The sequence below is a fragment of the Typopeltis vanoorti genome, chromosome 4 (genome assembly GCF_054136105.1).
Source record: "Typopeltis vanoorti isolate ZY-2024b chromosome 4, IOZ_Tvanoo_1.0, whole genome shotgun sequence".
NCBI classification, from domain to species: Eukaryota; Metazoa; Arthropoda; class Arachnida; order Uropygi; family Thelyphonidae; genus Typopeltis; species Typopeltis vanoorti.
This window is the reverse complement of record NC_143552.1, coordinates 8,201,518-8,226,284: the sequence shown is the minus strand read 5'-3', so window position 1 is coordinate 8,226,284 and position 24,767 is coordinate 8,201,518. Positions and strand designations below refer to the sequence as shown.

Here is a 24,767-nt window from a genome sequence, read left to right as displayed (position 1 = left end):
CCACAAGTTATAGGCATGAGGCTTTGCTAACAAAAGGTAATATAGTTGCAGGGATAAAATGGTGGTATTGTATTTTCAAGAAGAAATGGCAAATTGGAGATTGGGAAATCTGAGGTCTGAAGTGACAACTGCCATGCTTGGTCTCCAGAGCAGGAATTCTGGTTAATGTCATCCCTCTCCTCCCCTATCTTCTCCATGCAGTGTAAGTGATACCTTTCAAGGCCATGACAAACATCCTTAGAGATCCATAAATGCCTCTATTTCAAGGGTATATCAGTTGAAACATTTGGTGCAGCAGGCTAGCTGTTAGTTAGTGCACAGGCCCAAACTTGTCAGTAACAAGTCAGGAGGCTTCCCAGTCAATGGTATATGGATGGCAGTGTCAAGGCCATATCATGGTAAGGAGACTGGTTTCTCTCTGTACTGAAGTTATGTCTGAGAGAGTGTCTCTCTCTCATTGCACATCACCACTATTTTTCCAGTTAATCAATTAGATATATGAAGGCTTCTACACACAATGAGAATAACAGTGACAAAAATGAAACTCCTCAAAAACCAATCTGATCAAAAAAAAAAAAAAAGTCACATCACAGACAAAACACAAACAAGCCATAATCTCTTCACTTAAAATCCACTTTTGCATCCACTTTGCTAACATCCATGGCATTAACACAAACATAAATGACAGTCGCCACCACTTGCAGTCTTCCAGACCAGACATTCTGTTCCTGACAGATACCCAAATTGCAACTACATTTCCTATTGTCCACATCCAGAGTCCAAACCACACACTTCCAAATCTTTTCATCACAAGGAATATGTGCCCTTGTAAAATCTGACACAGCCTGCTAGATATTGGCTGATTCAGAATACTCTCCTTTTGACATTCCCTGGCTCAAGGAGAACAATTTGCATTTACTTGTTTCCAAATACTAATAAACATTTTGACCACTTCACAATCCTTTCATTGAAACACTACCATCTACAATCTGGCTATCCAATAATGAGGTCATCTTCCTGTGCAACCTCAGTGTCCACAATTCCAACACCACTGGCCAAGCTAGATGAGAAGCAGAAGTCTTTGCCATAATTAATAACCTAACACAAATCATACATTTACCTTCTCAAATTCCTGATAACTCGCTTCACTCTTCAAATACTCTGCATCTCTCTTCGACTAGTTCTCCTTCCAGATACACTGTAGAGGTCACCACTTGGCAATTCTGACCACAATATTGTACAAATCTCCTCTTTAAGAGAATGCCCTTCCAAAAGAGATAACCTTAGTCTGAATATTGTTTTTTGTCATCTCGCCCTAACACCAGCTGTGAACGAGTTACAGAAATTATTTGCACTGGCATGAAGACCTTAATCCCCAATTCAAGGCATAATCCTCATCTGCTTCCCAAGCCCTGGTTCAATCGACAGTGTACAAAAGCAGTCAATTGAACCAGTGCTTTAGGTTACCACAACTGCTCGCTTCAACTCTAGCTTCGTACTCTGCCTACACCAAAGCACATAACATATTCCTCCTTTTCATTTCACAAACATGTTAGTGCTCAAGTATTAGAATCCTCAAGAGTTACCTGACCAGGCATCTGAATTCAGATCTCTTAGCTATATCACAGTGGGGCAAGGACAACCTTGTAAACTTCAATGCTACCAAAACTCAGTTCTGTCTGATCTTTTGCAAGAAAGAGTTCACATCCCTCCCCCTTAGCTTCAGTAATACTGAGATATGCAAACACAATCAGATTTCTCTTCTTGGACTGACTTGCACCTCTGATCTTTCCTAGCAAAACCAAATTTCAACTATAGCTTCTGTAGCCACCAACAAACTTGGTACTTTCTGAATGCAAGTTTCTGTCATTCAGCAGTTCTGTGGAAAGTTTTCAGTACTGAGACCACTTTATGATGTAAATAAGAGTTTAATAAAATTAAGCAATTAAAACCCAAGTTTCATAAGTTGTAAGACTTACAGTACTGGTACAGAAAAGTTTTACACAACAAAACCTATTAACAATTAATTACACATATTAGATGTTTTGATAGCTTCACAACTGTTACATATATTAATAAGCCAGAATACAAACAGGAAATTCGTTACAGAGTGCCTGTTACAACATTGCTAGTTATATTCTGTAGTATCACGCACGTTATATCCTAGGTCCGTGGCAGTTAAATTTTTGATGAAAAACCATACATGATGCTAAATTAAACCTTGTATTGTGTAGGGATCTGAAGCATTTGCAAGGGTTCTTTAAATGTTCTTGTAAAACAGATAAGATCAATATATGACATTTTTGTTTGATGCCCAAGTACTATGGCCTAGTGGTTGTGTGGAATGTCAGGCATGATTTTGCTCTTTTCTTTTTTTGACGTACATTACGTGTTCAGACATAAGGATCTTTCCTGACCTATTCGTCTGGCCTACATAACAAATGCCACAAGACCAATGAATCTCATAAGCATCTGATTTTTTTCATGAGGTGATGTACAGGTTTTGGTGGATGTAGAAATCTTGAGATTTTTTGTAAAGGTAAAAGAGGGACTTTTACATTGTACTCGGAAAAAGCAACACAGCCAATATGTCTGTGACATTCTTGATGTAAGGCAGCATGATTGCATTCTTGAAATTTTCTTTAAGGGAGTTGCAGGAGATTAAGAATTTTTCTGATCATCTTGGGTTCATAACCATTAAATGCGAGGTTCTGTTTCAAGTAGTGCAGTTCTTTATTCCCTTTAATTGACGTACTTGATATATTGCATGCCCTATCTCAAAGTTTTAATTATGCCTATCTTTTGCAATGGATGGTGGTGTGAAGCAGCATTTAAGCATCTCCCCATTGTGGTAGATTTTCTCTAAGAAATTTGAAGTTATTATCCACCCTACTATTTCTAAATTTTCTACATTCAAGTAGAACTTAATAATTCCCAACTCAATTTTTTTTAGTATTATTTTCATGCTTCAAGGTTCTTTATTTTAAAAGACTAGACCCATCCTATCTTCATATTGTGATGTCAAAGGATAACCTTTTTTCCTCTTCATTTACTTTGACAAGCATATTAAGGAACATTAAATTTTTGTGCTGTTCTAGTTCAACAGAGAATTTTATACTGGGATGTAAATTTTTATTAAAGTCTTTACTTACATTATAATATGATTTCAATACCAAAACCTTCCCACAAATTTTGGTCTACTTTTTAGCACAAGATACTATTTCACACCTTCACAGCTGTTAACTCTATACAAAGCCCAAATCTGCCAAGCAAAGGCATATTGCTTCTATATTTGAGATGGTAAACCAAAGTCTTCTCTAAGATTGCTTGATTCAAAATATTCTCTAAGATTGCCCTCCACTATCCAGAAGAGGGAAATCCAGCTAATTAATGATTTTTCCTCTCACAGACCCACTTCAATTCCTCTTTCTCAGGATTGAAGTGGGTTTCTGCCTTGTGCCTCTTCTATAGATACTTTCATGGACAGTGATCTGCTGAATTGATCACTATTATTCCTCCACTCTCCTCCAAAATCATTAAAACAAGAGCCACTGCTAATCAGTACCCTTTTATGGTCCCCCCTAAAACTCAAACCAACTTCACTGCCTCCTCTTTTATTCCATCTACTTCTGTCCTTCAGAACAGTCTTCCCTACTCTGCTTTCCCCCAAAGATTACAACCCTCACCTGTTCAAGTGAAATGTGAACAGACTACGTTTCTCTTCTACTGCTCTTGTCCAGACATAACACTAGTGTGCTACAGGTCTTGTGGCCTTTCATGTGTGGACCAGATATATATATATATATATATATATATATATTATATTAATATCTTTTAATATCTTTCTATGTTCTTAACGCCTGATGAAGTCAATCTCAACGAAACATGTTGCGTTTTCAAATAAATCTTTTTGTTATAATTCTCGGGTTTTAAGTCAGTTAATATTAAAAATGAATATATATATATATCTATATATATAAGAATTAAAAATGCAAATCAGTCATTAGCAGATCCAAATCTGATTTCATAAAGGCAAACAACAAAAAAACACACCTCCTGTCCAAATGGAAGCTGTGCCTTCTAGTCCCTTGCTAAGGCTGTTGGATGCTCCCACCTCTCTCTCTCAATCTAATAGCACCACTAACTTCAAAAAATTATAAAGCTGATTTCTTGGTATCACTGTTTTCCTGAAACTCTTGCGCTGATGACCAAGGAAAATTGCCTCCTACTATACCAGAATTCAAACATTAGATGCCTCCTTCTTAGACAGAAATAAATCAGGCCACTACTAAAAAATTTGGATACTAAAAAGTCTTCTGGTCTCGTGACATCTTTCCAATTATTCTCAAGCATTGAACTCCAAAATTAATACCCATCCTGCATCGTCTCTCTACAATATTATTCATATCTGGTATAACAGATATCTTATACCAGGTATGTATGAAAGCCATCTCAGATCCATCCTATTCCTAAAAAGGGTAATAGAAGTAAACCATCAAACTACTGAACAAATGCCATCTCCTCAGTCCTATCCTTTTGGATAGGACTGAGGAAGATGAAGGGCTATGGTGGCAAATGATAACATGCATAGGTGGTGTAGAAGGAATGCATGACAGTTTTTGGATGTGTGGAGGGAGTTTGAGGGAAGATTGGGTAGTCCTCAATTTGTTGGTCAATTTTTTTTAGTGATAGCCATGTTTCACTTCCATATAATAGTTGTTGAATATTTTCTTTTAAGGAAGATTAGAACATTTCCTTTGGGTGCTTCAGGGTGTTTTCCAAAGGATATCCAATCAAAGTTGAATTCTTCATATTTCTTCGGCACAGCCTCTACAATAATCTTTTTCCAAAGTAAACACAGAAATTATTATTATTATTACACCTTCCATAAGCTCAAAAGTCATGGGAGGGTCATTCAACTTACAACATATTTATCATGCTGAATTCTTAAAACTGTTAACACTCCCTGCATTAATAACATATTCCAATAAGGCATTCAATTCACCAACAATTCTCGATGTATAAAATCAACACCTCACATCCCTATTTACCACATTCTTACATAATTTCCAAGGATGGCTTCTAGTTCTTTATCCTCTTGGATTTATTGTTTTTAACTAATTTAACTCATTAACTCAAACATCTATCATATCACCTTTCATCCTATCCACCAAATTCTGCAATCCACATCCCTTCAACCTCTCACCATAGTCAACATTCCAGAGCTCTAGCATCACCTTGGTCATCTCCGACTCTCTCCAAAGTTTCCACATCACAATGAAAACCAGGTGACTAAATCTAAGCACAACAGTCCAGGTTTGGTCTGACCAGTGCTTTATACAGTGGCACAGCCATCTCCTTATCCCTACACGTTAGCGACACCTTGCACTTTCCTTTGTCCAGGTCGAAAGCCTATCCAAATCTTCCTGAAAAGAATTAACATCAGCAGTGCTACTTATAATTCTTTCCAACTTTGCATCATTGACAAACAACTGAAGATACCAAGTCAGTCAACATGATGTATGAGTTACAAACAAGTTAAATAGCAGGGCCTCAAGAACAGAACCCTAATCATGTGGTAGTCTATCAAATGCTTTTGTAGCAAAGTCCAAGAATATCAATGTATATGAATCTCCGTTATCTAACACACTTATCACCTTTCATAAAATGGAAGTAAATTGCTAAAACAAGACCTATCCTCTACAAATTCATGCAAACCATCATAAAGAACAGATGTTATTGAACCTAATCTTGTATTCTATTCCTAACCAAACTCTCCAACACCCTGACTAGAACTGAAATTGTACAGACTGGTCTATAATTGGAAACTTCTGTCATAGAACCATGCTTGTGGAGCAGTATTATTTGACTTCTTTCTACTCCTTAGGAACCTTATCTACTTTCATTAAATACCCAAGTCAATGGCATAGCACTGTTGTGCACATTCCTTAAAAATATGTGGTAATATGCCATCCATTCCCACAGCCTTATTAACATCTTCTAACCCATTCACCACCCGATACACCTCTGATTCTTTCACTTCCAATTCTCCTAATATTTACCTTCCTTCTACATACTGCACAGCATCATTTACAGTAGTATGATATACTGCTGAGCACTAATAAAGTGCTAATTCAATAATTCCACAATATCCTTTGCAACAGTCACTGATAATCATGCATCTTGTATTCTATTCCTAACCAATTTCTCCAACACCTTGACTGCATATGGAGTTATACAGACTGATCTATAATTGGAACTTCTGTCCTATGCTGATAAAGTACTCTTTCAGTAATTCCACTATACCAGTGTCTCTTCTGCCATAATTATTTTCTTCCTCTTGCTTACCATATAGTGGAAGAATTCCCTTGAATTAACCTTGGCCTGACCAGCCAATCTCTTCTCATACTACATCTTCTTTTACCGTGCTCATCACCTCTCTAGCCTGCACTTTATACTCATCATGGATATGATGCCACAACTGTCTTGTACCTTCTCCATAACATTTTCTTTTCCAACATAGCTTGCTTGATTTCACTGTTCATCTATTCCATCCTACTCTACTCGCCTAAGTCTGCAGTTATGTCAGATACTGCTTTATGAATCCCGTGCACTGTCAATATCTTTTCTGCACATCTCATCTACCCAATATGCTGATGCTAGTTGATTACAGAGCTTCCCATAATCATCCCACCTTATAATTCCACATACAGTAGGTCCTCGATTTAAACGACAAAAAATTTCTTTTCTAAAGGAAAAACTTAGAACTTTTTTCTTTTTATTGTCAAATAAAGCATGTTAAAAGATTGAGTCAATTAAGTCAGCATTTATCTTATGCATTTAGTGTTGGGCTCAAGGTATTACATCATCTAGGTGAGGGAGAAAGTTAACAGAGGGGGAATGATTAGCAGTGTATGGCAACACTGTCAGTCATCCGGTGCAGTTGACCCTATTCTATTGCTTATACATTGGTTGTTTTTGCATTTTATGCAATTGTGATTTTTACGTTTTATAATAAATATGTAATATTTGTCTACCATTGCGGCTGCATGGGATAAAGAAGTTTAAATGTGTTCACTTTTATTCCACAAAAATTAAAACTGATTGAGAAGCTTGAAGGTTAATTAACCATTTCATGTACGAGTGAGATTTATAGTCAAAAAGCAAACAGTTACAGACATTTGCAAAAATAAAAATAATAAAAAAATAATTTAAAAAAACTTAAGGTTTACATTAAAATGCAGTGTAGATGGCTGTTCTCAGCCATCTACACTGCATTTTAATGTAAACCTTAAGTTTATTTCCTTAAGTTAACCTTAAGTAACCTTAAGTTAATGTAAACCTTAAGTTTATTTTATTTCTATTGCTATCTGTAGAAGCAGTCTCAGACTGCTTCTACAGATAGCAATAGAAAATATGTGAAAGTGACAGAAGATAAAAACCCAGCAGAAGCAGTGTACATCATCATTCATTTCAAAAATGTAGGCCTAGAGTGGCCAGTTTCCAGCCTTAGAAGTCATCATTGAATCTCTTTAGAGGTCATCCTGATTTTCTTTTTCCTAATGGTTTGTAATTTAAGACTTGTTTTGGTAATTTTTCTGTTTTCATTCTTTCAACGTGTTCCATCCATTTATTTTTATATTTTTAATATTTTCTATTACCAACAGAAGCAGTGTACAAGTAGTTTATTCAGTAGCGCTGAAGTGGTGTTGTTGTGAGAGGTGTTGAGATGAAGTCAGCTGCTGAAAGGCTGGCTTATCATTCTTTCAACGTGTTCCATCCATTTATTTTTATATTTTTAATATTTTCCATTACTAACAGAAGCAGAGTACAAGTAGTTTATTTTCAGTAGCGCTGAAGTGGTGTTGTTGTGAGAGGTGTTGAGATGAAGTCAGCTGCTGAAAGGCTGGCTTATCATTCTTTCAACGTGTTCCATCCATTTATTTTTATATTTTTAATATTTTCTATTACTAACAGAAGCAGAGTACAAGTAGTTTATTTTCAGTAGCACTGAAGTGGTGTTGTTGTGAGAGGTGTTGAAATGAAGTCAGCTGCTGAAAGGCTGGCTTAACATATGGGCCTAAAATTTTAGGGTGGTGATAGATCACTGTGGCATTTTCAAAAGTGCCACGGCATAGTTAATAAAAGAACCTGTGGTGAATCTTTAGGCACAGATGAAGAACAAGCTGAGAAAAGATCTCATTAAAAATGAGGACCTCGTTTTTATGACAATTTTATAATTCTGATGAGACTGGGCTTTTTTTTTTTTAACATGCTATAAAAGTTGTATTTCTGACTCTGAAAATTGTAATTCTATTAATTCAGTTAATATTAATATTGAATATTATGTTTTTTTTCTTAATGTTTTTTCTATGGTTTCCCTCTAAAAAATGGATTTAAATAAAAAAACAAACTAACGTTAACATTGAAAACAACTTTGTGTGAGCTTTAAGGAAAAAATAACAATAATTGGTGGAAAAACTGCATTAGTTAAATTTATAGTTTTTGATATGAATTAAAATAAAGTTTGCTACCTGTCTTAAATGTATTTTATATTTTTAACAGATGTTTCAGTGACATGTATAAATTACTCATCATCATCATCATCGTTCTGTCAAGGCCTAGAGTGGCCTGTTCCAGACTTAGAAGCCATCATTGAATTTGGTTTGAATGTTATGATTTACTGAGGTCCAGAATCAGAAATGATGATATATGTGAAAATAAAATTAAAAGAAGGATAGTGATGTGGAAAAAAAAGCAATATTAAACCTGGCAAAAATTATGAAAGATAGAGTGTGAGTAAGGCCTCAAAAGTTGGAATTGTTAAAGCAATGGTATTTTCATTAGTGATGTATGGATGTAAAATCAGAATTATTAAGAACAATGATAGAAAGTGAATTGATTCATTAGAATTATGGGCGTGGAGGAGACTATTAAGAATCTGATGGACTGCAAGAATGACCAATAAGAAGGTTTTAGAGAATATAAAGGCAGAATGCTCCTTGAAATAATGATCGTTAAACAGAAGTTGATGTACTTTGGACATATTATGCAAACTGATGAATCATCAGAAAAGGCAGTTATGTTGGGGAAGATTGAGGGAATAAGAGGAAGACCACAAACGAGCTGGATGGACAACATAAAAGAACTTACAAACTTGAATTTACAATTACTGAAAGAAAGGATAAGAGGTCGAGTAGGATGGAGAGCCTTTGTTCACAAGATCTCCAAGAGTCGAAAACGACTCTTGGGGATGGGGATTTCAACTGGATGACACATAACAACAATGGTTTGTAATTTAAAGCTTGTCTTGGTAATCTTTCTGTTTTCATTCTTTCAGCGTGTTCCATTCATTTATGTTTATATTTTTAAAATTTTTCTATTACTGATTCCTGGTTTAATTCTTTCATAATTTCTTAATTTCTTTTGTGATCGAATAGAGTATATTCTGCAATTTTTTTCGCAAACTTCATTTCAGCTGTTATTAATCTGTTTGTTTTTGTTTTATTGTCCAGATTTCACTTCCAGAAAATAGGACTGGTAGAGCTAATGTATTGTATACTTTTAGTCTGGTTTGTTTTTTAACTAGGTTAGGTTTAAATATAGAGTTAATTACACCTGTTATTTAAAAATATTTTGCAATTTTCAGATTTATATCTTTTTTATTTTCATATGTAATCAAGCATTCTAGGTAGTTAAATGAATTCACTGTTCTAAAATCTTGTTATCTATTACTTTAGTAATAGATAACAAGATTTCATATTTATACGATCCAGTAAGAACTAAAGTTCTTACTGGATCTTGTCCTTTAAAGGCCATCGTTTTTTTGAGTTTTGTGTTGATATTATCTTTGGCTATCTCATTTAAATTTAAAATAACTTTCTGTAAGTTATCTTCAGAATTTGTAATTATTATTTAGTCATCAGCAAAAAGGAGTGTGTTTAAGTTAACAGTAGAAAAAAGTTTAATACCTTGATGGAAATTTTTATTCCATTTAAATAAATATTAAAAAGAGTTGCTGAAAGAGGACATCCCTGTTGGACTCCTTGCTTTATCTCTCTCTCGTATATGATAGTTCATAATTTAATCTTATTTCTATTTGATTATTTTCATATATACTTATGATAGCATTAGAATATTATTTGGTATTTTTTATGATAGCATTAGAATATTATTTGGTCTTTCTTTTAATATGCTAAACAAAATGCTTCTTTTTACTTTGTCATATTACATTTATTGACTTTGTCAAAGTCAATAAATGTAATATGTGTTTCTAAATTGTATTCTCTTCTTTTCTCTTATTTTCAGTGAACACAAACGATGAAGTCCGCCAACACGGAGCAGATTGGAATGCAACATGAAACGTTTATATTTGTCATGATGAAGTGGAATGGCGCATAGTTGAATCCAAATAAATTGTCCTAGACCCTTCTCACATCAACAGCAATTGTTGATGTGAGAAGTTATAGTTTCCCTGACTCGTATAGTTCTGCCATCAGATACTGGCATATGCATGAACTCATACGCTTGCATTTGCACAACAATAGAACTACAGAATGGACTATAATGACAATTCAAACTTAACTTCAGTTTACAAGTCTGTTATTATAATGGCACAGTGGTTTCATGGTTTTTTTAATTTGCTTTAAGTGTTACCACACCTGAAGAAGTCGTTTTGACGAAACATGTTGTGTGCTCCATTAAATTAACTTTTTTATTTTCTCGGTTTCAGTCAGTCAAAAAAAAAGATGAATGTATATATATTATGAATGCAGCTAAATGTGCATGGCTTTCATCTACTTTAGCATTAAAATCACCCACGAAAAGAAATAGATTTATTTATTTTATGAAGCATCATTGCTATTTAGTAGTTGGTTTGGTCTGATGTTTCATAATATAAATCTATTTCTAATCTGTGTCATCTGAGGTTGGTGCATAAATAATGCAATTCTCAATTTGTAACATCTGCTCTCAAGTTCTACAATTGTGTTAGTGATATATTTTATCTCTTTATCTGATCTTTTATGGAGCAGTTAATCACAAATTCAATTCCTCCCTGTGATCTTGGATTGTGACCACAACTACAGAACAGATACTCTGCATTTTAGATAAATACTATTTTCACCAAGTCTTTTGAGTTTCATTCAATTCAATCATGTTTCAATTTATCTTTTCTACTTCTAGTAATAACTTTTGGTCTTGTTTGTCCTAGTAAAGACAGCTGTAGTTACACACATACGTTTGTTATTACTACAAGATTATGTACATTGTTTGGTCAGTGTTTCATCAAGTTCCTTATCAAGAGTAGACCTGTCCAAAGGGCTGGAGTCTGGTCTCCCATAGAGATAATTGCTTTTTTATATGACTATTATGGCCTTGGTCTCTACAGTCTACTTTATACTTATTATCCATCATTTGAGAGATCCTTCCTTCCTGACCAAGTTTCATGGAACTGCAGCCTACTTAGGAAAGAAATACCCAGAAGAGAGAGGGCAGTCTCCCACAGCAGAAGAAAACATTTGGTATGACACACACACACCCTAGTCCTCAAATACTGTAACAGCACTGGAAGGAGGGGAAGGATCATGATGAAGAGAAAGGGAAAGAAAGAAGAGGAGGGGACCAGTCTGCAGATAATATAACATGTGCATTATGTGAAGTAAGGCTTGGACCAGCATCAGGTTTGTTATGCCCATGCTAAATAGAAATAAGACCCTCATGATAAAAAAAAAAAAGAGAATAAAGGAGAGGAGAAGGAAATAAAATTCATTCACCTATTAAGGGATAATTAATCAAAACAGCATGTGATAGAGAGGAAATGGGGGGTTTGAGAGTGTTTTATTTGGCCAGGTGATCAGATCTTTCCATAAGTAGCCACACTGCCTCTGATCAGAGAGAGAGAGTGATCATGCAGCTTGATTTGAAAGGTTGCAAAATTCTTAGAATTTTCAGTTTAGAAGGAGTATATATGTAACTACTGGGCAGATGATTATAGCAAGCTTCGGAGGCACCTTGAAGCAGTGTAATGGCTTATAAAAGAATGTTAGCAATGCATGGGAGATGATCAAGTGGATTGGGAAGAAACTAATATCAGACTATACACACAGTCTTGGAATTAATACTGTTACAACTTCCACACACCGCTGCACTATCCACAGAATTGTGCGAGCCTAGTTCCATTAGTGGTGCTGTGTGCAACCAACATTCACCTGTTTGTAAGCAGAGAGAGTTTTCTGGCTGTACGGGTAAACATGTAGTGTAGAGATTATGAGAACCGTGCAGCTATAATAGTGCTTCACAAGATTATAATGCAGCCACCTGTTATTTTCAACAAGCTAAAAACACTCAGGATCAGTAGGATGTTTCTATATTGGACTATTAACATTATAACAATACAGAAGACATATCTGACCACCAAAGAACAGGTCGACCACACTGCATTAGGACGCACTAGCTTGTGAGGGCTGTAAAGGCATGCCTCTGCTGCAATCCTGTGAGAATGCAGAAAGTGAGGTAGCAAGAAAGATGAATGTTTTGCAGAGAACGATGTCACATGTACTAACTGATTACCTGAGGGGGAGCCTATCGCTTCCTAGCACCACAACTTATGTGCCAGAGGGTAATAAAATCAAAAGGCACTCTGCAGGCAGTACACGAACAACAGACACAGAGATATCTCTTCATAAAGATGAGAAGATTTTCACCATTGAAGAGTGGCTAAACTACCAAAACAATTGGATATATGCCCAGTATGGTCGCACAGCACCCATGATTCAGCGGTCATCATTCCACATCAGTGATGGTTTGATTGGGGGGGGGGGACATTAGAGGATATCCAAGTTGCATTTCTTGAGAAAAGGATCAAAACTCCAGTAAAGTGTATCACGCACCATGCTAGAACCTGTGGTATGGTCCCTGAACAACACCTTGTTTCACAGTAGGCAGTGAACCTTCCAACAGGACTCAGCTTCTGCATGCAAGGTGAGGACAACAAAACAGTGGTTGAAGGCAAATGTGCCCAATCACACGTCACCATCTGATTTGCTGTCTGGTAGTCCTGACCAGAATCCATTGGACTACAAATTGTGATCAGAGTTTGAGATAGTAGTGCCAACAAAAAACAAGATTACAGCATCACCAACCTGAAGAGTGATTTGAAGTGAGTGTACTAGTAGCATTTCTATTGGATGTTGTGCATGCTGCCATTGATATGTGGCTTCAGAGACTTTGGGCATGCATGAAGAAAAAAGGGGGCACATTTTGAACATTGAGTGTGCTATATGCATATTATAAATGTGGTGAAAGCTGTAAATGATTTACTGATAGATTAAAGGTTTATGTTCTGTTCAGGTTGTAAGAGTATTTATGGCTACACCAGCTACTTCTAAGGACAAGAGGATAAAACAGGTAGGAATTACATAGATGAGTAGCACTATCAAACAGAAGCTGCAAAGAAAAATCTTGTTGAGAGTATACAATGAGAAAGAATAAACAGGTTCAGGCAAGAAAGGTGACCAGGAAGGTGAGAAAGGCATCAGAATATGAGAATAAATTTAGCATGCAGCCCAAAGGAAATCCCATAGATTAGTATGTTGATTTTTTTCAACCAAAAACGAATATTACAAAAATAACTAACACTAGGTTTATAGGTCGTACTAGTTATTTAATTAAACCTACTAGTTTTGCCACATATGATAGTTGCTTTGTCTGGGTTAGGAAGAACAAACAAATATACTATAAGTAGTAAATATGAATCATTACATAACTAAAAACTGAATAAGTAGGAATATTACCTATTACAACCTAGAAGCCCAGGGGTATTTATTCTTGTTACATTCCATAGTTTTTATAATGTGGGAAGTAAAAGGACAAAAAATTATTGAAAAATAACTTTAATGAGTGCTGCTGGTAGCAAGATAACAAAATAGTTAAGTTTACTTTGCTAAGGTGACAGGAACCATTGTAAGAACAGGATTGATGAATTTGAAGTATAAGTAACCCTCGTGTAACGCGGTACTTATACAACGCAGTTTAGATATAACGCAGTCTACAAATTGTAGTAACCCTTTATCTTTTCATATATTTTTCACTGTGTGACTTAAAAATCAAATTTTATCTTCGTAAAATTTGCGTCTGCCCGTAACGCGCATGTAGTTATAAGCAGCGAATTTATATTAGGGGAAATACCCTTTAGCACACATGTACATCAACTGTTTATCGTATAAAGTATTTATTGTTGAAAATTGTCTTCGTTTCTGCCAGGGAAGCGCATTAAAAATCATAAGTGTGTTAATCTCAAGCTGAGCACTTTATTTTCTGGTGCGTTACATACGATACATAATGCTTTTTTATGTAAAAAATTTATTTCTATATTAATGGCCACTTAGAGAGCTTTTGCGATATGGCTGAAAATGAAATTAGTGAATTAATTGAGTGGGAAATATATATAAATGAGGAGGAACTGGTTCAATTAATAGATGACGTCAAACCAAATGGAGGGGAAAGTTCTTCCGAAGATTCTGATTGTGATGAATCCGTTAAGAATTCAGTTTAAAGAAATTAGCAGAAGAATTGGACTTAGCAAAAAAGTTAAGAAGTTATTTTATGGATAATGATCCCTCAATGGAGCGCTCCGGAAAATTCACGAGACAATCGGATATTTGTTTAGCTCCATATTATGAACTAAATAAAAAAAACTGCAGCATAGTGGTAAGCAAGGTCTTATTAACTGACTTCTTGATAACTAAACTAGTCGAAGTATGCAATGATGCACATATTACTCATTACACATAATGCATAAATGTTTTGCCTAAAACATTTATGCATTACTCGTATATGCAACGAAGTTTTCGTAGAATTTGTAATTTTTATGCATTTGTTTCATAGTTTATATGTTTTTTTTTTAACTTACACGAATTACCTGAATTAAATAAAAATCTTTATTGTTGGATATATCACTCTTGTTTATATAATTTAAAAAAAAAAAAAAAAACGATTTCGGAACATAACTCTACTTTTTCTATGTGATCCGAGTCTCGCATAACGCGATTTATATAATGCGGCATTTCTATGGAACCTAACATCTGCATTATACGAGGGTTACCTGTACTTAGGATATTGCAGAATCTCCAAGCAAATATAGCAGTGGGATTAGATGAGAAATCAGATCTCTTATTATGAGAAATTAGCCCTGTCTCGGACTAAGTTGTTTAACTTAGCCTCAGTTCTAGTAAAGTCCCAGGGAGTGGAAGGAAGAAAAAAATAGTTCAACTACATAAAGGAAACTCCAAGACTGCAGCAGCAAATTATACCAATTAGTATCTCAGGAAGTTGTGATAAAAGTATTAAAAAAGTTGGTCAAACATTGAATTCAGGAATGTCTGAAAAAAATAATACTCTACTGGGGACAGCATGGCTTTGTGAAGAGTAGGCAATGCTTTAATAATTTACTAACTTTTATAACAGTGCGACAGCCAAGTTTTGATAAAGGGAATGGCTACACAATAATACCTCTGAATTTAACAAAGGTGTTTGACAGGATACCACACAGAAGCCTGTTCCACAAACTGGAACAAATAGAGATGGATATAAAATTAGTGATACGGATAGGAAGGAAGCTGATGGACAGCTACCAAAGGGCCAGGAGAAAGCAGGATGACACTATTGGTATGCTGCCAGTCTCTATGTATGGACAACTGCTGTTTAATTTCTACATAAATGATTTACGAAATGATTTCAAGGGACATACTCATTTATTTTCTGATGCAAAAATAGCTTGTGTAATAGTTAATCAAGGCAATGGAGAGCTTGAAGGATGATTTAAATGGACTGCGATATGACCGGTCTTGGTTTAATCCTTTATCAAAGTGTAAGCAAACAAAGTTTTCCCCTGAAGGAATTTCCAGACTGGGCAACTCGTATATAGAAGCTAATGACTTCACATCACTTGCCTTAGTAACTCATAATGCAAAGCACATATTCTTATAGACATGCACAATGCTATGCATTATGGGAAGGGCCACTACCCAGACAAGTTTCAATCTTGAGGTCTCATCAGTGGAAGCAAGATCCAGAAGTAATACCAAGACTGAAGTAATGTATAAGTCATATTTCCATGTACAAGTAGCCAAAAGGTGTCAGACCTTATTACTAAAATATCTTGATTAGAGATAGATGCTGAACGTTTTTCCACTTGGTTATACTATAAATTAAACATGCCAAGAAATTATATTCTTGGTTTAATCATTTATCTAAGTATAAGCATACAAATTGTGCACGTGAAGTTGCCCAGTTGTTGTTGCCACCTACTTGTGAAAGACTTCACAACTGGGCAACATGCATATAGAGGCTAATGACTTCATATCACTTGCCTTAGTATGGAAATATGACTTCTGCATTACTTCAATCTTGGTATCACTTCCAGATCTAGCTTCCACCGATGAGACCTCAATAAAGGTCGAAACTGATCTGGGTAGCGACCCTACCCATAATGCATAGCATTATACATGTCTGTAAGGATATGTGCTTTGCATTATGGGATACTAAGGCTGGTGATGTTAAGTCATTAGCCTCTATACAAATAGTCACTTCACACACAACACCAATTGTGTGTGAAGTGACTTCCCACACAAACTTTGTTTGCTTACACTTGGATAAAGTATGAAACCAAGAATATAATTTCTTGGCATCTTTAATTTATAGCATAACCAACTAGAAAGACTTCCAACATCAAAACAATGCAGTATCGACACAGATATAATTTATAATCAAATGTGTTTGCCTGAATCCAATAAGATTTGCACGAGTGTATATGGCTCAACCAGGTAAGTAAAATTGTCATTTCTGTCTTGTGTGACGTGCTGGTACTTCACCAGAATATGACAAATTGTGAGACATGCTATAATTTTCACACACCGGTGGATTACCAGCCCTCAGTAAATAAGAATGTGCAAGATACTGTGACCTATGCGAACCTAGCAAGAACAACTTCCTCTCTTCTGTTTCAATTTCAACTAGACTGCTAATGCTTAATCTCATGCAATTTATCTCTCAGTGCTTCCTGCCATGATGACTGCCACTGGGTTATTAGCTCTGATCCTATAAACTGTCTAAGTCTGTTTATCAGATGTCAAACAGCACATGGAAAAAGTAATGAGCTGATCTAGCAGCTGCTAGATCAACTCATTACTTGGTTTCATTTCCCTTAATTCCAGGCTATGTTCATGTTGCTGGGAATCCAAAATTAATGAAAATCAAAATTAATAGTCCTTTAGTACAACAGTCTTGAAACCTCACAAAACTCTAGATGTTGACCATAGAAAGGAGAGGAGATAGCCTATGAGGATCTGAAATCTCTATAAAATATACATTTTTCATAGTAGTTTTCTTTTATGTGTATAAGCTGAATAGTATGCAACTCTGCTGTATAATTACTGTACTCAAATGGGATATGATTGGATATAAAGTCAGGAAACATAGCAGAAGAACCAACAGAGGACTCGGATCTTAAGCCATCAGCACAGATGGGCGAGAATTTAAAGTGAGCTACTCTGTGTGCATTAATCAACAGCAGGTAGACAGATCGAGTATATTCAGCATCAGTATATAAAAGAACTGCAAGTACAATGAATTGACTGATAATTCGAATATGTATGCACTTGCAACAATTCTGAAAGCAAAAAAAAGTTACAGAAAATATAAGTAACGAAAAATATAGATCAGTGGTCATCATACAGCATATGCAAGCACAATTCTATATTCCTAGAGATGGGAGGAAAACTACTGAAAGGAATAATAATTTGCCTTTGTTATTTTCTACATTAACTGAAATATATACAGTATATATGAATATCTAGTGATATTCCTATTTTATGATTATACTACTGTACATTACATACACATAAATAGTAAAAGAAAAGCAGTGTTTTGCACATATTTTGTGAGATGTGAGAGTTCATTTAAACTTGCAACCCCCCTTTCCCATCTTCCAGAGTTATGTAATAGCTGAAAAAATTGCTAAAAAATCAAACCCTTCTTGGACGGCGAGTTTATGAAAGTGTCTCATCGCTGCTTGGGAAATTCTGTGTGCAAATAATAAGGAAATGTTTAAAAACCGAGTTTGTCTGAGGTAACTATAACACGACGTGTCGAAGAACTTGCCAATGACATTGAACGAACTTTTTAAAAAAAACGGTCATCCGAATTTACGTCATTTTCACTTGCTTTAGATGCGAGCACAGATGTGAAGGATACAGTACAACTGGCTATCTTTGTCCGTGGCATTGATCAACAATTCACTGTGACAGAAGGAACTGCTAGCACTTGTACCTATGAAGGGAACGACGAAAGGCACTGATATTCTTGAAGCTGCCAAGAAAACGCTCCAGTATTTCGACCTCAGCTTAACCAACCTCAAGGGTGTGGTAACTGATGGTGCCCCAACTATGGTGGGAAAGAACAAGGAGTTTGTTGCACTGCTATGGAAAGAACCGGAACTAGAAGGAAAAGATTTCCTCATTTCCACTGTTTAATCCACAAGCAGAATTTGTACACGAAAACTATTGGATTTGAGAATATAATGAAAGTTATTGTGACTGTCGTCAACATTATTAGAGCAAAAGGATTGAATCATCGTCAATTCCAAGAGTTTTTGACCAAAGAGTGCGAAATGGATCACAGCGATGTGGTTTATTATAATGATGTGCGTTGATTGAACAGAGGGAAGGTTGTTAAATGAGTCTTTGACTTAAGGAGCAAAATACAGCAGTTTATGCAAACCAAGGGGAATTCCGATTGCAGAATTTAACGATCCAAAGTGGATGACAGACTTTGCCTTTGTGACTGACATCTCGTTGCATATGAATGACCTAAATACGTGGCTACAATCCAAAGATCAACTGGTGCACACTCTGTTTGATCACATCAAAGCTTTTTTTTGTGGCCAAGCGAGTTCAAAGATAGATTTAGTGATTTTCGTAACCAAATCTTGTTTAGATTTATTTTCAATGCCATTCAGTGTCAATGCTGCTGAAATGCCAGGCTCAGTACAAATGAAGCTGCCTGAACTCCAAAACAACTCTTCTTTGAGAGAAAAATTATTCAATTTGCCCTTGCTTACATTTTACAAAGACTACATTTCTGATGACGCATTCCCTAATCTTCACCGGCATGCTTTGAAGATGTGCGCTTTGTTAGGAAGCACATACTTATGTGAGCAGTTCTCCAAAATTAAGCATGTGAAGTCCAAGACAAGAACACAGATTACGGACCAACATCTCAAGAATATTCTGCGCATAGCAACTTCCAACAATGACAAGCTGATCAAGGAAAAACATTGCCAAGTTGCCCATTGACATTGAAAAATTAACGTTTTCTTCATTAAATTATCTTTTTTTTTTCAAGTATTGATTGTATTTACTTATCATGAACCTGACTCCCACCTACGCTCTTAAAGCTGAATTTGTTTATTTTTATAGGATTTTATGCAAAGTATCAAATGCGCAGCGTTCCTTGTGAATCTGGAAAGCATCTTACAATTCTAAATACTGCAGTACAGTTTAGTGGCCCGTGGCTTCATTGAAATTTTTAATGCTGCCTGCACTGTCTGAAATGTTGAAGATCTCTGCCATATACAAAACAAATGCAAAACAATGCACTGCATGAATGTGTTAAACAGAGAGAGAGAGAGGAAAATTTTTGGTCAGGATGACAGGAAAAAGGCCCAGAGTAAGACTTAGATTTAGCAAAACTGATACCATGAGAAGTGCCTTAGAAGATCAAAATATGACTGACAATACTAAGCGATCCTGATGATCATAGACTAATTGGGAGGAAAATTATAAAGAGGAAGTTAAGTAAGAATGAAAACTTTTCATTTAGTATTATCATAGTATCCTATACATACCAGAAATCCAATGACTTTTTGATAGCTATACTTGGACAAATTAAGGATGTAAATAACAACATAATTTCTTGCAAAGTATGATGCATCTCCCCAGTCTAGAGATAAAAAACTTTCTACAAAATGATGCACATGACCACTTGAATGGAATTCATGCAAAGGATGAATGATGCAAACCTCTAGACATTAATGACACTAAGCAAGACTTAAGTATTAACATTAAAACACACATATTACACAGACCTGAGTAGATGGAATCATCATATGAGTATATTATGCACTTTTTTCTTCTTCCTAACATTCACTTTTAGTGCTTTATGCCCTATCAGTGAGGTGAGTTATAGTAACTCTTGAAGAGAGGCTTATACACTGGTTAGACATGATAACTAATAAATAAGGAATTAACAGCGTAAACTAGAAATATAAATTAAATAAGCTTTAATATATACTTTCCGATATTTCGGCAAACGTAACGTTGCCATCTTCTTGGGAACTTAATACAAAGACAAGTGCACGTAAGTACTACATAACAGCAAATGAGAACAGAAACTAGGAAGCTACCATTTTCCTAAAGTCCTGATGGTGCCCCCTGGCGGGCTATTTTGGTAGTTCTTGGCCTTTGGGCTGAAGTTCTTCTGATAAATGTTTCCCAAATTTGGGGCAGTCTCATGCATCCAAATTTGTTAAGGTTTGGCATGTTCCTAAGGGATTAGATGAGATTTGGCATGTTCCTAGTCTTTCATATTTGAACTTGCTGTTGGTTTGTAGTTTAGGTTTGGACGTCGAGTTTTTTATTAATAAAAAAATTAATAAAAAACTCGACGTCCATTAAGTACATCCGTTACAATGGGATCTGGAAAAGTTGCCCCCAGCACATTTCGCCCCCTGTAGATAATGAGTAAGCTACAAAAATGTAAATAATACACCTAATTTTTTAATAATTCTAATTTATTTTGTTTTAATAGAATAAATGCACATTTTTATTGTTCCAAACTAGAAGTTGTATGCAATGCCTCTAAGGTAATCAATTACATTACGATTTTGAAAATCTTGGATTACTGTTTTGATTCTAGCAGAAATTGCAGCATATTTCTTGTTTCTTTGATTGCCTGAATTACCAGCAATTAGTTGTGTAATTTCGAAATTGTGCAGCCCTTGTTGTTTCTTTAAAGAATCGATGAATCGGTAAATATTTGGGAATAAAGTAGCACAAGTTTCCTGAAAACCCCTGTGCCACCCCTCCATGCTGTTGTTGGTACGTTGCTGATCATTCAGTGTTCGTGTGTAAACATTCCACAATTCAATGGCAAAAATGGGTAATTGCCGGCCTCTCTGTTGTCTTCTTCCAATATAAGTATCTTCAAAGTAGTTTGCAATCACCATAGCTTCAATGGAAGTCATCAGCTTCAACTAAATCTTCGAATGCTTGAATAACGTTAGCAGGAGGAATAAATGCCAATGAGGGAATCATTCGAATCCAACAAGCAAATTCATAGTCTTGTTCGTATCAGGCTTTTAAACCTTTATTCTGTACCTTTCGCCAAACGCTTTGGGAAAGATGAAAAAAAACAACCGGTATTTACAATACTAGGAAATTCTTGTTGGAAGGCTTGTATGACACTTTGCTCAAAATCTGTCATAAGTCGCTGGGGTTGGAGACCCGGTTGTAGATTTTTAACTTCTTGAAGCAACTTGATGTATGTGGCACAAGTTTTGTTTGGCAGAAGCGCGTCGGCCACTGGAATAACTACATTGAATTGAACCACATGAATTGTATAAAGCTGCTGGAAATGCGTGGGTACTGTGCTAAAAGTTGCATCAGAAAACCACTCCTGGCTACGTGCTAATAACTGAAGATTGTTACTAGTGCAAAAAATAAGTATGCGACCTGGGAGCAGTTCGTCCTGAGAATCATACATCAAAAACTGACATTGCCATCGATAATAATTTCTTGATAATTTTGTGGAATTACTAGGTCTTGGAGATTGCTCAGTAAAGCAAGAGTACCATTGTTGCATCGAACATGACAAATCATTCATTTAAGTGAATCCTTTTTAGGAAGTAATGTCGCGACATTGGCATGAGCCTCTGCAATTACTGATGCAACAATTTGTTGTGGCCGTTTGTTCGTGGCTGTTGCATGTTGCCGTATTTGACCAATCAATTGCAATGCTTCCGACCTTGCAGTTTGAGCTGTATGGTTATATTTAGTTGCGACTTTCACAACTGGGCCTTCCAAACCCTCTGTCCAAACACGCCCTTTGCAGGTGGAACGTTTTTCACAAACCCAGATTCCATGTTGCTCATCTACAGTTCTCTTTGAAAACTCGTAAATGTGGTTGTCATCTACCAATTTTCTTTTGCCTCTTATTGACGGAACACTTTTTGCCATTGAACACACAGGATTAATCAATCAAGATGCAAAAATAATATGTAGATATTGCACTGCCTGCGACGCTCGGCTTGTTCACGTGATGCACCACTGATAATGAGGCGGCGAAAACAGCAAACGCGCACTGCTGTCCACTGGTCTCCCCCCCCCCCCATGTCCTCACTATGTATTCTTTCCATTGTGAAAGGATTAACAGTTCCAGTTAATACTTTCACAATGGAAAAAGAACCCTGAAGACATACAAAAGGTGAGAAATTAGTTTAAAAGCTAGGTGACAATTTGTACACGAATGTAATTTTAAAAATTTGTTCGGAAAAGTTAGTTATCGGAAGTTCAGTTTGAGTAATCGAGAGTTTAACATTGAATCTCCACTGGGATGGGACTGGGACTTCATTAAAAATTCGACTTATCAAGAGTTAACTGTATTTATATTTTTGTAACCTACTCATTATTTACAGGGGGGGGGGGGGGCGAAATGTTGGGGGCGAGTTTTCCGTAAACCATTACAACACATGATGTATTGAATTATGAAGATTCATATTAGACACAACCAGGTCCGTTCATTATCAAGTGCGCACGTTGTTCATGCGTTGTGTCTATACTCCGATTGGTCATCAGGCAATAAGTCTCAAGTTCATCCATTTACAAAGGCATTTACCTCTCATCCAAAGGCACCCGCTTGGGTATTTACAAATACTTAATTATAATTTATATTATCATTTATTTGAAGTATTAATGCCAATATTATTATTTATTTATATTTAATTATATATTAATATTATTATTTTATAATTCAATAGTCAGTCGTGTGTTGCAACGGACATACTAAATGTGTCAGTCTGGCTGATGACCTTAACTGGGGCTTATTTTTAGGATAGGGCTTATATTACGAGCATCCTGAAAAATCATGCTAGGGCTTATTTCTGGGGAAATACGGTACCTGTTGCCACTGGAAGGAATCTCCTCAACAGTCAAACTAATTTTATAAAAGTATTACTGCTACAAAATTTGGAAATTTTCAGTCATTTGTAAGAGTGTGCAAGTTCAATGTGCTGTGATTACAGAAAAATGACTGATATAAGCACATAAATACTTACTAGAGGATCACGCTGAAAAATAACAACTCGTCCACCTTTGTCGCCAGTTGCTAAAAGATCTCCATCATGATTAAATTCCACACATGATATTATATCAGCTATAAAGAAAATATATTTTAAGAAAAAGTTACATTTTGAAAATTGTTAATGAATAATTGTAAGATTTCAATTCAAATATCAAAGATAACAGTTTGCCTTTTTTCCCTTGCTCTTCAATCCATATAACACACAAAGGCTACTGATTCAGGAATTTCCATGTCTAAGATCACTATTAAAAACTACAAGGTGTGCTTCAGCACTCCCTGTAGTTTGAGAGTGATCTCTGACACAAGGAAATTTCTCAACTGATGTCCCCTCATGCAACTTGTATAGTTTCAAAAGTGTCAAGATTAAACTTTTAATCATAATGCATTCCATTTTTGTTGCTATGATTTTGAAATGCACGCCAACATGTGGAAAGCTAATAAATCAGTGCAGACCGTATAGCTATGTAGGTTCATTTGTTTTACTAAACATTACTTTGAAAATTAAAGTAGTTAAAATTAAACGCTACAATTAAAGCTTAATCATGACACTGAACTCCCTACGGTTCCACAAGGGAAAACATCAGTTGAGCCTCAAAAAATAGAATTGTAGAATACAGTCACTGGAGTTCACCAGCACCACAAATGTAAGGAACTTCTGATGGCAAAGACATGCTCAGTACTTTCTGATAAATCATGCCGTCCTTTCCAAAGTATGATATAAGACAGAAAAATTGCTGATTATTAAAACTCAAATGAAAAAAAAAAAATCCATACAATGGTTTCTATACAATGTATGCATGTATACTGCTTAGTATAAAACACTGACTGCATCAATTTTCACATTAAATATTGTACATCATAAAATGAATATGAACAAATTTAAAAAAATGATACTCAAAAAAACAAGTAGCTTTTCCTGATTGCATGAAGATCTTTTGAATGCATCATCTTTCATGTAGATGCACATGAACCACACCAGAGGAATTCCTAAATGTAATGTCTCCACAGTGACACTTTCCTACTCAAAAGAGATATCAGTGAAATTAAAAAAAAGATACGATTAAGAGTTTATTTTCATACACTCAACATAAACTCAATCTCCACCCATTTCAATATTTTCTCTACAGTGTAACGAGTTTGTCAAATCTGCTGTAATAAAACTTTGCAAGGTTGTTTTAAAAAAAAAAAATTCTAATTTCTACTTTGACCTGTCCATAATTTTCAAAATGGATACTATTGAGATATCATTAGTTTAGAATATAACCAGCAGTATGATGGAGCCAAGTGTTAGCCATAAGGTTTTCCACAACTTAAAATCCCTTCTTTTCAGTAGCTGATGAAGTACATGTACT

The 24,767-nt window shown here is 35.6% G+C and overlaps 1 protein-coding gene across 1 annotated transcript in view; it reads right to left on the bottom strand.

Moving 5' to 3' along the window:
- The window catches only part of tws (protein phosphatase 2 regulatory subunit tws), a 508,363-nt gene that overhangs the window by 367,853 nt on the left and 115,743 nt on the right, over positions 1-24,767 (bottom strand). Inside the window, exon 3 of the mRNA XM_090390994.1 lies at positions 23,390-23,487. Within this exon, the coding sequence (XP_090247120.1) occupies positions 23,390-23,487 (98 nt within the window). The remainder of the gene's footprint in view (positions 1-23,389; positions 23,488-24,767) is intronic.